We start from the raw sequence: 15,279 nt of genomic DNA, 5'->3' as shown, positions 1-15,279 counted from the left end.
AAATAAATAAATAAATAAAACTACCAGGGGCGCCTGGGTGGCTCAGTGGGTTAAGCGTCTGACTTCAGCTCAGGTCACCATCTCATGGTCCGTGTGTTTGAGCCCCAGGTCAGGCTCTGTGCTGACAGCTTGGAGCCTGGAGCCTGTTTTGGATTCTAGGTCTCCCTCTCTCTCTCAAAAATAAATAAACATTTAAAACTAACTTTTTAAAATAAAAAATAAATAAAACTACCATACAATCCTACAATCCCACTTCTGGGTATACACCCAAAAGAACTGAAAGCAGGGTCTCAAAGAGATATTTATGTTTGCACATTCATATTCATAACAGCATTATTCACACCTCTTGTGGAAGGTCCATCAACAGATGAATCGATAAACATAATGTGGAATGTTATTTAGCCTTAAAAAGGGAAGATATCCAGTCACATGCTACAACACAGATGAACCTTGAGGACACTGTGCTCAGTGAAACAAGGCAGTCACAAAAGGATAAATACTATGAGCCCACTTATATGAGGTATTAAAAGAGTAACCAAATTCATCGGAAAAGAAAGTAGAATGGTGGTTATCAGGGGTTGAGGTGAGGGAAAATGAGGAGGAGTTGTTTCATGGATATAGATTTTCAGTGTTGCAAGATGAAGTGATTCCGAATATGTGTTGTGCAACAATGTGAATCTACTTAACACTATTGAACTGTACACTTAAAAGTGTTAAGATGGTAAATTTTAAGTTACATGTTTTTTATCACAATTATAAAAAATATTTTTTTGAATTTTTGAGAGAAAGAATCAGATCTGCCCAGATAATCTTCTTTTAAGAAAACTACACAAGCAGGGATCAATGGCAAGCCTAGGGACTGACTGCTGGTATACTCATTTGACAACTTTTTATTAACCGCCTACTCTTTTCGACACTGTGGTAAGTTCTCAGCCAGGTGCCTACCCCTTCCCTGTTCAGCTGGCCGTACTCAGTAGGCTTTCCTTATTTAAATAAAAAGGGTTGATAATCGGTATCTCTAAAACCATGGGCATTTTCACTTTTGTAAGTAAAGTGCATATTTTTATTGCATTGTACCCTGCTATATAGTTAAATAAAGGGTTTTTAATTTTGTTTTTTGTTTTCTTTGTCCCTGGCTGTTCCTACTGTCACTCTGCCTAAAAGAAACAGTGCAGTTCTTCCGTAAGTGCTGCAAAAGAGCACTTGAAAAAGGCGACTCTAGGGTACAATGCTCTTAAAAGAAACCTCATCAACTTCAAAGTTAAGTACGCATCAGCACTACAAAACCTCCCAATTCAAAGCATTACGAAACAAAACAAGAATCCCCTTCAGAATCTTCTTACTTGGTCCAAATATGAGAGTAGGAAAAGTTGGAATTCCTGGTATTAAATAATTTCATTGGTCTCAAATCTATAAATGTAGAAACTATTACTCCAAAGAGTGATTAAACTAAACTACTTGCAGAAGCTGCTTACTACAGAATTGCATTAAATAAATTGCCTATGAAAACATGCAACACAGGCTTAGGCAGGAAGGGTTTCATTCCCTATCTAAGTGGGTACTCCTGCCCATTCTCAGCTTCTGTGACATTGTCTCTCAATTTTCTTCTCATCACTGGCAGTTCCTTTCAGCTTTTTCTCACTGAATAATCTTTTTCCTCCCCAGTCCTTGAGTGTTGGCATTTCCACAGTTCCAGCCCGGGCACTCTTCTTTTCCACTGCACACACTCCCTGAATGAATCGGAACTCGCACCGAAGCTTCTTACTTGCATGTTGGTAATTTTCAAGTCTACACCTCTAACCTAGACTTCTTTCTTCAGGTTTGGATCCATGTATCTGGCTACCCCTTGAAAAGCCCTCTGTCAGAAAAAATACCAGAAGTCAGTGACAAAAACTAATCTCATTAGCTTAACCTTTCTCACCATCCTCGATGTTCCTTAACTCTGCATTCCATTGCTGATTAATGATAAAAATCCACCAGTTGCCAAACATGAGAAGAATTCTAGTTGCCCTCTTCTACCTATTTGAAGCCCCTACCCATACATACTCCCTGTACACCCTAGGTAACAATCAGTCACAAGCCTTTTTGAATCTACTTCAAATGCACCCCTTTCTTTTGAACCCAATTTCATGGCCTTGGTTAAATCCTCCTAATTTTCAACTGGATACCACCTAGCCGGTCTTCACGTTGCTCCAGCCCCAGCAATCCCACGATTAAACTTTATCAATATCTCCTCATTTAAAGTCCAAACTCCCTAGAAGTCTATGAAAGTAAGCATAACCTGATTTTTGCCTACGTATTCTCACTGTAACAACTACACATCACTCCCCGCGTGAACATTCACTCCTTATGTGCAGAGGCCATATTACCATTACCATCACAATAAATGTGTTGAATGACAAGTACTTCTCCAGTCTTTCTTGCCATTGCTTCATACCTACCCAGCTTCCAGAAGTACTAACTTACTTGCAGTTCTGCCATTATGCCATGCCTTCCTGCTTCTGTACTTTTAGGTACACTGTACCCCTTTCAAAATGCCTCACTTTATTCTCACCTGAGTGGGCTTTATGTTGATCCTTAAGATTCAGTTGAACTATCACTACTTTTAGAAAAACTTTTTTCTTAACTTTTTAAAGTTTATTTATTCTGAGAGAGAGAGAGAGAGAGAGGGTGAAAGGGAGAGAGAAAGAGAGCGCACGAACAGAGGAGGGACAGAGAGAGGAGAAAGAGAAGCCCAAGCAGGCTCTGCACTGATGAGGGGCTCAATCTCATGAACCTGTGAGATCATGACCAGAACTGAGATCCAGAGCCGGGACACCTGACTGACAGAGCCACCCAGGAACCCTAGAAAAACTTTTTAAACGGTTGCTCCTAATATTCCATTGTGTTTCCACAGCACCATATGTCTTTACTAGACTATATTGTAATTGTAGATTTACTTGCCTGTCTTTTCCACCAAACTATGAGGTGCATACGGACAGAAACAGTGACTATCTTTACTGTATTCCCAGTACCTAATACAGTTCCTGGCACTTAGCAGGCCCTAAATAAATATCTAATAAATACAGTATGAATTTGTCTTGTAATAGGAATCCCAGATTACATCTCTACATTGACACAGTCTAGGTTTGTGATCAAACAAAAAACAAGAGATACAAGAATATTTCTCTCTTAAATATATGTATATAATATTCCACTATGTAACATTTTAGATTCAAAAGGAAATACATCCCAAATGCATAGTCATCTCAACTCCATTTTGGAAATAAGTAATGTATATAATCATGAATAACTCTCTTTAAATTGTGTGTTACTTTTAGAGAAGGGAAAAAAAGGACAACATTTCTGGCCTAAAAATTATGTGTATCACAACAAAATATTCCATCCTCATTTCAGAGATGTCCCAGTGTCAGTTATAAAAACTAATTTTTAAAAATATTTTCTTTTAAATTAGCTAAATTTCAGTAAAAATATTTTTCCAAAGGCTCAATAAATTAAACACTGTCCTATCAAACAAATTTATGTTTATAAGTACTGCCTAAATCATTCCATTTTATATCAAGTTGTTTAAAACAGGCCCCTCATCAGAAAGTAAATATAAGTAGATTTTAAGATTGATGGATAGAGCCAGAGACTCTGTCTGCATCTTCTTACTCCACCACACACATTAACAAAATTCAAATTATAATCATAAATGTTATGTTAACAGAAGAGTTGACTTTTTAACCACTTTTGTCAAAGTACCAAATATGGACTCCCATAGCCATGCTACTGATTCAAGACCCAAGGAAGAGAGCCAAAAGGCTCATCCACAAGGAAGAAAAGAAAAATATCATTACAGCTCTCTTAACATCGAAGACTTGTTTCAAGCTTCTTCTTTAAAAAAAAAAATCATTTGGTAACAGCTTTATTATCTGAAGACAAAAACAGGGCTTAAAATTCACTTAAGTGCTCAATCTTGTACTCCATTAATATTCTATCCTTTTGCGGTCACAAATTTTAGAAGCAAAACGCTAACAATGAATCAAAGGACAACTTTCGCATATGCTGAAAATATCTGCTTCAGTTAACAAGTTGTTTTTTTACAAAACTGTATAGAAATAATTTTGAAAACAGTTTCAAACAGAGAGGAGGCAAACCACAAGAGACTCTTAAATACAGAGAGCAAACTGAGGGTCAGTGGGGGGCCGGAGAGGAGGGGAAAATGGGTGATGGGCATTGAGGAGGGCACTTGTTGGGATGAGCACTGGGTGTTGTATGTAACTGATGAGTCATGGGAATCTACTCCCGAAACCAAGAGCACACTGTATATACTGTATGTTAGCTAACTTGATAATAAATTACATTTAAATAAATAAATACCACAGAGTAACTCATTTAAAAAAATAAATAATTTTGAAAGCTGTCATTCTATGTCTAATAAATCAGTTTAGTATCATATTTAAGTACAAAAATTTTTTTTAATTTTTTTAATGTTTATTTATTTTTGAGAGAGAGAGAGACAGAGCCCAAGCAAGGGAGGAGCAGAGAGAGAGAGAGAGAGACAGAATCAGAAGCAGGCTCCAGGCTCTGAGCTGTCAGCATGGAGCCCGACACAGGGCTCAAACTCATGAACCGTGAGATCATGACGAGCCAAAGTCAGATGCTTAACCGACTGAGCCACCCAAGTGCCCCTAAGAAAAAAATTTCCATAATAGTTTTTAGAAAGAGAAATAACTCGTTAGCAAATTGAAAAAGACTTTAATTTTTCTTGAATTTTAGCTGGAGATGCTTTCTACAAAGTTAAAATGGTCACATGTAAGACATAGTGCTCTTTGGTTTCTCGCTCTAAATGACAAAAAATTTCCAGCTATTTATTTTTCCTTCTGAGAGCAAAGGAAAAAAAAACAGCATTAAACCAAAACATAATGCTAAAATGCAAATGATTTAAAAATTTTAAAAGCAACTGTATCTTTATTTGAAAACTTCTCTTGAATAACTTCCTTAATAACATGATGAACATGACTTCCTATATAAAAGTTAACACAACTGAGATGAAGTGTTTTGAGAAGACAATGCCATAAAGACTCTGAAATGCTAAGTCCTCACTCCTTTACAGAAGTAGTCTTGTGTGGAAGCAATAAATCACAAACATCTCATAAATGTTCTTATGTCTTTGGTTCCCAATTTCTGAAGGATGGACAATTTTAAAAACACAAAAGTAGAATGAGCAGCACAAATGAATTCAACTTTGGCGTCAAAAATGTTCTATTTGGCCAAACTTAGTTTTAGTATCTTGTAACCATTAAGCAGAAAGTTTAAACCTTATTTCCATTTTAAGTCCCTCCTCAGGTATAGAGATTGAAATATGCATTCAAGATTAGTAAAGGAAAAGCCTGATCTCTTTGTAGAGGTTTTTCAACAGAGGTTACAAAGATCAGGATAGAACAGCATGCTTTGTAACTAAAATGAAGGAAAACATATGATAGCAAAAGAATAATTTTTTGATAGAGTAGCCATTAGCTTTTCTTACCCTGAACTACATTTTTGTAAAAGTTACTACTTCAAATCAATAATAAAATGACAGAAAATAGGTTTTTAGAGTGTTTCAAGTAAACAAATCCATAATTTCTAGTAAAAAAGGAAAACCTATTAAACACTCCAATACACACTACACCCTCCCGTGGGCAAGCTTCCATGGAAAAATATAAAAAGATTTAGTTGGGTTTTCCACTCAGTTAAATCAGTCCTATAACTAATGAAACGATGGCTCTCAAAACCTCATAAAAGTTAACACTATTTTAATCACTTGTCTTAGCATCTGAGTTAGAAGAAAGAATTTTTTAGAAATAACAATTTAGATCCTATAGAGTAGGAAATAAAATCATAATCTGCTTATCTTCCCTTAAAAAACAAAGTGATAACAGATTATTTCTTTAACTTAGAAAAACAGGTAAATAAAGTAAATCACATGTAAAGATATATAATTAAAAGATAAAGTATACTTTATATCATGAGCTGCAAAGGCGGTACTAATATTTTAAAGCAAAATACAAAAATTATGGTTCCTTAGTGAGAACTGTGGCAGAAAAGCAGTATGTTCATTAAGTTTTTCAGGAAAACAACTTACATTATCACCTGGTAATATTTAGTATTACTGGCCTCATGAGGCTGTGTGGTCACTACACAGAAATATAAACACACTTGGAATAAAATTAAGAGACTACCTAAAAGAGCCCTTATTCTATATGGCTAATGTTTCAGTACTTAAATGATAGAATAGAAGCAAAACTAGATTAAAAGTATCTACAATGGTCCAAATATCATTTCAAGTTTCTCTAATTTACAACAGAATACAATATATATATTTAATACATAAAGCTAGAAATCATCTATGAGGATGTACATTTCCCAAAATGCATGAAAGAATTTTTGAATAAATATACTCAAAGAAAAATAAGTTACAACTAAGACTACTTAAGGGCTTAACAACTAGACAGAAACCATCAATTAAAGGACAACAGTGACATCTAGTGGACATTTCAAATATAGGCCACACACATTTTGGATCAAAACATTTTGTGTGTCACATATTTCAACCTGCCTGAGGACTTACGGGACAAATCTTTAATTTTAAAACAAAACAAGCCAGCTATGATACAAAAAGGCTTATAAATATGAGTGACCCAATCATGTGATAAATACAAAATGTTTAAGTATAAGGAGTACATATCTCGCATCTTTAAAGTACTTTAAACACTGATTAAACATATCATATATGACTAAAAGAAGGGCTAGCAAAAGGTCCAATGTAATTACGATAATAAAAAGAATTTAAAATATTCTGAATGAGAAAGCACTGGGGTGAATGAAGAAACTAACAAAGTTTATACTTTGTTTATACTGGTTTATACTTTTGGTTTAGGGGCTTTTGGGTGGCTCAGTTGGTTAAGTGTCTAACTTCGGCTCAGGTCATGATCTCACAGTTTATGAGATTGAGCCCCGTGTCAGGCTCTGTGTTGACAGCTTGGAGTCTGGATGGAGCCTGCTTTGGGTTCTGTGTCTCCCTCTCTCTCTGCCCCTCCCCTGCTTGCATTCTGTCTCTTTCTCTCTCAAAAATAAATAAAAACATTAAAAAAAAAAAAAGTAAATGAACATTAATAAGACCAGGCGGTCATCTCAAAAAGCAACAAACTTAACTCAAAGAAGGATGAAAAAACAAAACAAAACAAAAAACCAAAATACCTGTGGATGAAAATGTTCTTACTTATTCTTATTTGTCAATATATACACAAATTTCACAAGAGAACAACACCACATTCATTGAGTAAATAATGAAAATATATGTGATTTTTATTAAGTATTTTATTACTAACTCAGGGAAGAAATATAAATGTAGAGGCAGATCTTATAAACACTAAGTCAAATAAGAGTCCAGGCCACAAATTAGCCAGAAGTCTTTCAAACATCACAGGTGCTTCCAGATCTCTCAGAACTACCTAATTTAAAAGATTTTAATGATTATTTGAGCTCAAAGATTTCCTGACAAGGAAAAAATGCAAAGGGCCAGAACTTTATAAATACAAAGTTCAAACTCATTCAAAGTACATGAAATGTAAACGTGTTGGGACTAGTAACATTCAAGTCACAAAAGCATTATCTTAATAGCTTCAAAAAGTTATATAGTACATAAATAAATTGGGATATATTCAAACAATGGACTATAACTCCAGAATATAAAAGAATGAAGTATTGATACATGCAAACACAAGGATGAAATGTCAAAAAATTAGGCTGAATGAAAGAAGCCTTACAAAAAGTTACACCTTTTGTGATTTCATTTATATGACATGCTATATAACAGGCAAAACTGATCTATAAAATGAATGAATGAACGAATGAAATTAGAGCAACACTTACCTCTGAGAGTAGGATAGAGATGGAGATTGACTGGGAAGGAATATGAGGGAATTTTATGGGGTAAAGAAAATATTCTATATCTTAATAGAAGTTGGGGTTATACGTATGTCTGCATTTGTCAAAACTCACCAAATAATACATAATTAAGATTGTGCAAAACATATATACATTGTACCTTAAAATAAGAACCTGAAGCAAACATTCATAACTCTAGTTATCATATATCATGCTGAAGTATTTGGGGTGATATGTACAAATATCTGCAACTTATTTTGAATTGCATATAAAAATTAGATGAATTGATGGACAGATTATAATAATGCAAATACAGCAGAACATTAACAATTATAGATAGAATTTAAGAGATGAGTATACTGGGATTCACTATATAATTCTTTAAATTTTCCTGTATGTCTAAAAATTTCCATAATAAAACACTGGGAAAAAATTAAAATGACAATCAGAATTAAAAAAAAATTAAATATAAAAAATTTAAAATGTTTTCCTATATATTAATAATTTTCCATTTATATATTAACATTTTAATCTGTCTAATCTAAAGTCAAATGTAACCATTCTCTAAAGAGCAAGAGTTACAGGAAAACATATTTTTAAAAATGTGAAAGACATACCCGAATTTCTTGAAGATTGTGAAAATTATTTCCTACTCTGACCGAGATCTTGCTTGGAGTATAGCTTTCATCAGATTTGTAGTCTGCATAAATACATAATGTCTTCACTGTTGTTTTTCTTCTAAAAGCAATAAAATAAAAACATGTTCTTTATCACGTGGGAAGATTATATCCAAAACATCTTCTGATCGCAGTTCACTCAAATGAGTACTTTAATCAACAATTTCCATTTCATTTCAACAATGATGAAAATGAAGAACAAGTAAAAATACAGATACACATTCATACAGGCATCTCTTATCTAGAACATGGTCAAGAACCAGATGTGAGTAAATTAAAAACAGTTGAGCTAAAATAGGTACCTTAACATGCAAACAGCATTAAGAATTTCAGTCCTCTTCATTTATGTTTTACACAAAAAAGTTACTCTAAAAAACTTGTTTTTTTTTTTACTAGTTAATTACTTAATTTCCTATATCAATATTTGAAAATAACTAGCTAAGTAAGAAATTAAGTCCAACAAAACCAAAATCATTTATAACTTTATAATATATAAACATATATTACAGCACATATTGTACAATAATAGTGTAGTTTTAAAGGAAAATATATTATGTAATGCAAGAAATAAAATTCTGTTTTTAAAATATATATATATCTTAGGAAGAGAAGCAAAGACTATATAACACAAAATTAATCTCAGAAAAAAAAGCAAGTAGCCAAAAAACATGAAAATGTTTTAATCTCTAATAATCAAAGAAATATAAATTAAAATACATAGACATTAGTTTTCTTATCATATTAAAAAATACTAAAATGACTGATAATATCCAAATTTGATTAGAAAAAGTTAACTGTCATAATGGGCTGGTAAGGCACACAGCCTTTGACCCATGAATTCAACTTCTGAGAATACATTAAAAAACAAAAATAACACAAATACTTAAAAATGGATGCAGAAAAAATGTTTACCATCCTGGGGTTAAATTACTAAAAAATTATAAACTCAAATATCCACCTCAATAGGTAATTAGTTATATCTATTCAATGAAATCCTATATAACCATTTCAAATAATCACACACATATACAGGTTAGGTAAAAAGGCAGATTACAAAACAGTATATACAGAAGGACTGCATTTTGGGGAAAACAAAAAAAATTTTAAAGGCATATACACCTACATGTATGTATAGGTATACATTACATATATATATATAAAAAGATGTAGATAGAATCATACAAAAACACTAAAAGGGACTATTTTGGTGGAACAGATCTATGAGAGAGCTTTATTTTTTTTTATGATTTATATATTTTTGGAATAATTTTTTTTTACATTAAGCATGTGCTATTTGGGTCATTAGGGGAAAAAAAAACACTAGATAATTTTAAACATCAACCAAAAAAACCCATTAAGAAGTCTATTTAAACATGCTTTAAAAGTTAAGTTCTGGTATAAACTGGCACTAACTTATTAACAATGAGCTCCTTGAACAGAAGTAGTCTGTGTCAAAAGTCAACCAATAAAAACAGCAGGGGATCTGTAGCTCTTAGTGTGGGGACCAAACTTCTATAGCCCAAGCTATTCATCAAAAACAAATGGGGAAAGTTAAGGACTTTTCTTCAAATAATAAAGACAGATCAAGATGTAAAACACTAAGTACCCAGGAATCGCTGACAGGATAAATACCATTACCAGGTTTTCAGAAGAGGCCAGAGGTATCAAACTGACATCTTTCTCTTTCTGTTGGGCCAGGAAGGAGACATGAGAGGAAGCAAGGGAAGAGGGGAAATTTTGAAGGGCATACAAAAGATCTTTTCCTGATGAGCCAGAAGCAGGCAGTAAAAGGTCTTTCTTATTATGGAGAGATCAAAGATCATGAAGATTACTCTTGAAGACTTTTGCTTTTCTTTTTTAACAAAAGCAGATCTAAAGAGCCAAGCTTTCCGCTGTTCAGAATAATTTTATCTCCAAGTTATGAAATTTAAGATAACTTAGTCACTGGAACATAAAAGATAATCAGGATGAGGTTAGAAAAGCAAAGAATAACAACAAAACAAATGATTATAAAGACAACAGCAACAAGTACAAAATAGCAAATGAACTTTGGCCCAGAAGCAAAGCTTTTTATGTATTATTTAATTCACTTCTCAACCTTGGATACAGAAGCCATTACCACCTTCATTTTACTGATTTAAAAAAAAAGCAACCAGTAACACTCAGGTTAATATTAACTGACTGAAGGTAAAAAAGCTAGTATGCAGGCAGGCACAGTTGAAGTTGAAAGATGTGTCTATCTGCTTCACATGACCTTAACACATATCACCTTGCTGTTAATTAATTATACTTAACTTACTCAACAATCATTGGTACCAATTTGCAGGAATATGTACGTGTCTGTAGTTCTTTAAATTTTATCTGCCGTAAGTTGGGATCCATGTATTCCCAGAAATCATATTTAATATGATAATCTGATTACATAATTATATAATTTCATTACATTTGCAAAAGAAACTGTGACCTCACGAAAAGTTTAAAAACTATTACTCTAAAATGTACCCATAAAGCCTTTTAAAATTATTTATCAATTTTATCTCGTGGTGAATGTAAAAACTAACACTGCACAGAAAACCATGCTATGTGTCAAATAGCAATGCATGTGGGAAGATTAAATGCGTAGATTATGAGACATCATGGCAGCTACTTAAATTGCTCAAATCATCATTATAATAATAATCACCATACTCTGTAAGCCAAGCATTGTGCTAAACATTTAGGGTGAAGTACTATAGGAAGGAAAGAGGGAGGGGGTAACATGTCCCCATTTCTGATGACATAAGTAACATTCCCAGCCTCGCTATTCCTCACCCATGACTCCCTTTCTGCTGAGAAAGAGCTGCTGGCAGGAGGTACACATTGACTTTGTTCTTTCATGCCACAAATTTAATAGAGGCAGGCTCTACCTGGTCTAGCACCTTCATAACTGGATGGGCAAGTCTGTTTAATTCTAGGGTTCAATATTAGCAAATACACTTAACTGTAGATGTAAGCCCCTTTCTCAAACATCAGCGTTGTCAGTTTTACAAGGGTGATACTTTGGTCTCCACCTGCTGACTCCTGAATAATTTTTCAATTCATTGGGAACCCATGAAATTGCAAGAGAAGACATTAGAGACAGACACTCCAGGTTGACAACCTAACAGCCCCTGTTCCCTTCTTTCTTTATGGCATTCTACTAAAAGACTATATTCCCTAGCTTCCCTTAAAGCTAGATATGATGACATGACTAAGTTATGGCCAATTAGATTTACACCAAATGACTGTATTTTACAAAGAAAGGTTTTTTTAAATTTTTAAAAAATTTCTTAATGTTTATTTTTTGAGCATGAGCGGGGGGGGGAAAGGAGAGAGGGAGACACAGAATCCGAAGCAGGCTCCAGGCTCTGAGCTGTCAGCACAGAACCCAATGCAAGGCTTGAACCCATGAACTGTGAGATTATGACCTAAGTTGAAGTTGGACACTTAACCAACTGAGCCACCCAGGCGCCCCTATAAATCAAGTTTTTAATGTTTATTTTTTTTATTTGCAAGAGAGAGAGAGAGGGCAGAGAGAGAGGGAGACACAGAAACCGAAGCAGGCTCCAGGCTCCAAGCTGTCAGCACAGAGTCCAACACAGGGCTCAAACCCACGAGCCATGAGATCATGACCTGAGCTGAAGTCGGACACTTAACCGACTGAGCCACCCAGATGCCCCAAGAAAGGTTTTTTTAAAGGAAGACATCCCCCTTTACCTTCTCCACCTACTCCTTCCTGCTACCTGGGATATGGACATAATGGGTAGAATTCCAATAGGCATCTTGAATCATGAGGTAACCTTGAGGACAGAACTCATGAACTAAGAATGGAAAGAGAAGGAATCTGGGTCTACAAAACACTGTAGGGCTACCATACCATTCCTGAATTGCCACGCTCCACTTATATGAAGAGGGAGAGAAAATAAATTCCCACCTTGTTTATTTATTTATTGGGGGGGGAGGGGCACAATCTCACAATTAGTGAGATCATGACCTGACCGATGCTCAACCAACTGAGTCACCCAGTCGCCCCTCCACTCTGTTTAAAGCACTGTTATTAGAAGCTCTATTACCAGTTCTCATGCCTATTTAATACATTATCACATCCACACTACAGATGAGGAAACTGAGCTCAGATTCGGGTTAAGCAAACAGTCTCAATCACACATCTAGCTATGCAGAGCCAGAATCTGAATCCAGTTCGTGCCTGGTGGACTTAGCGATATGCTCCAGTGGGGAAGGAGGGCAGAGACCCAGGAGCCAGCAGATTGGTCTGAGGATCCTCTGGGTTGCAAGGGGCAAAACAATTCCCCTGCTTGCAGTGCACTTGGGAGAGGTGGCCCAGCCTCTCTGGGGGCAGAAGACATGGCAGCGCCATTGAACTGCCCTGTTCACTAACATAGGAATGGGGACACTAGCTAAGGGCAGCAAACTTTGGTACCGGCCTTGTGCTGCACTTTCCCAAAAATTCCTAACCACTGTGAGGTCACGTGACTATTTTCTGGGACAAACCAGCCCTGGGCTACAGTGCAGTGAGATCCTCCCCCCACCCCAGGGGGTCAGTGAGTCTGTGCCTTGCAGATATCTAAAAGATGAAATAGCCACATGGACAGCTCAGAGGTAGGCAGGGTAAAGGTGGAGATATGGCAGAAGCTGGGGACAGAGGAGGAATGATTGTTTGCTCTTCTGTGAGTGCTTCCTGAAGAGTGAAAGGCGCAAACTCCCCCATCCGGGATGAAATAGGGGGAGATTGCCATTTTCACCCCACTCATCAGCTCAGTGAGCTAAACAGTGCCACCAAGTGGAGGCTGGAGCCACATACACCAAGCCCTGACTGCCCTGCAGGTACATCTCTACTAGGGCAAGTACACCTGAGAATCAGCTCAACAGGCCACACCCCCAGAAGACCAGCATAAACCCCTTGCACACACCAAGTCTACTGATCACAGAGTGCTGCAAAGCTTCAACTCTAAGGGAAACAGGACTTAACTTCCTTTCGGGGTTTTGGTTTTTTGTTTTGTTTTTTTTTTTGATACAGAAAGAGCAATTTTTAAAATTTTACTATTACTATAATTGTTATTGATATTATTATTATTTTGGATCAAGCTTCACTTAACAAGCAGACAAAAACACGCCCAGGATCTAGCTCCCCCTTTTTTTTTCCTTTCATCTCCAAAATGACAAGACAGAGGAATTCACCTCAAAGGAAAGAACAGGAAGAAGTGATGACCAGGGATTTAATAAAAACAGAGAAGATGTCTAAACTAGAATTTAAAACAACAACTGTAAGAATACTAGCTGGGCTTGAAAAAAGCAGGGAAGACACTAGAGAATTCCTTACTGCAGAAGTAAAGGAACTAAAATCTAGTCAGACCTAAGTTAAAAATACTATAACTTAGATGCAAGCCTGAATGGATGCCATAACAAAGATGGATGGATGAAGTAGAGAAACAAATCAGTGATACAGAAGATAAAATTATGGAAAATAATGAAGCTGAAAAGAAGAGGGAAAGAAAAGTTTCAATCACAAAGGTAGACTTAGGGAACTCAGAGACTTCTTAAGACATAGTAACATTTACATCACACGAGTCCCAGAAGATGAAGAGAGACAAAAAAGGGGCAAAGGTTTGAGAAAATTATAGCTGAAAATGTCCCTAATCTGAGTAAAGACACAGACATCGAAATCCAAGAAGCACAGAGAAGTCCCATTAAATTCAACCAAAACTGGGTGATGACCTAGACATATCATAGTCAAATTCACAAAATACACAGACAAGGAAAGAATCCTGAAAGCAGCAAAGGAAAAAAAGTCCTTAACCTACAAGGGAAAACAGATCAGATTCACAGCAGATATGTTCACAGAAACTTGGTAATTGAGAGGGAATGGCAGGATACATTCAACATGCTGAATGGGAAAAATATGCACCCAAGAATACTTTATCCAGCAGGGCTGTCATTCAGAATAGAAGGAGAGATAAAGAGTTTCCCAGACAAACAAAAACTAAAGAAGTTCATGACCACTAAACCAGCCCAGCAGGATATATTAAAGGGGACTCTCTGAGTGGGGAACAAAAGACCAAAGAAACAAAGATTAGAAAGGAACAGAGAACATCACCAGAAACACCAACTTTATAGGTAACATAATGGCAATAAATTCCTATCTTTCAAAAATCATTGAATGTAAATGCACTAAATACTCTAATCAAAAGATACTGTGTATCAAAATGGATTAAAATAAACAAAAAACAAGACCCATCTACATGCTGCCTACAAGAGACTCAATTTAAACCTAAAGACACCTCTAGATTGAAAGTGAAGGGATGGAGAACCATCTATCATGTTCATGGACATCAAGAGAAAGCTGGAGTAGCCATATTTATATCAGACAAACTAGATTTTAAACCAAAGACCGTAACAAGGGATGAAGAAGAGCATTATATCACAATTAAGGGGTCTATATATTTAAAAGATCTAAAAATTATAAATATTGATGCCCCCAACTTGAGAGCACCCAAATATACAAGTCAATTAATAACAAACATGAAGAAACTCATTGGTAATAATACAATAATAGTAGGGGACTTTAACACCCTATTTACAACAATGGACAGATTATCCAGAAGAAAATCAACAAGGAAACTATGGCTTTGAATGACACACTGGACGATGG

At 35.5% G+C, this 15,279-nt stretch overlaps 1 protein-coding gene across 2 annotated transcripts in view; it reads right to left on the bottom strand.

Moving 5' to 3' along the window:
- ANAPC10 (anaphase promoting complex subunit 10) overlaps positions 1 to 15,279 on the bottom strand; it is a 105,278-nt gene that overhangs the window by 48,437 nt on the left and 41,562 nt on the right. The window contains exons 4-5 of one of the 2 annotated variants that reach the window (XM_043568074.1): positions 8,532 to 8,652; positions 7,900 to 7,929 (exon numbers count right to left, since the gene is read on the bottom strand). In XM_043568074.1, coding sequence (XP_043424009.1) covers positions 7,900 to 7,929; positions 8,532 to 8,652 — 151 coding nt within the window. The remainder of the gene's footprint in view (positions 1 to 7,899; positions 7,930 to 8,531; positions 8,653 to 15,279) is intronic. The other variant, XM_043568081.1, reaches the window with a different exon arrangement.

This window comes from Prionailurus bengalensis, chromosome B1 (genome assembly GCF_016509475.1).
Source record: "Prionailurus bengalensis isolate Pbe53 chromosome B1, Fcat_Pben_1.1_paternal_pri, whole genome shotgun sequence".
NCBI lineage: Eukaryota > Metazoa > Chordata > Mammalia > Carnivora > Felidae > Prionailurus > Prionailurus bengalensis.
The sequence above is the reverse complement of the archived record's forward strand: the minus strand, read 5'-3'. Positions and strand labels throughout refer to the sequence as shown.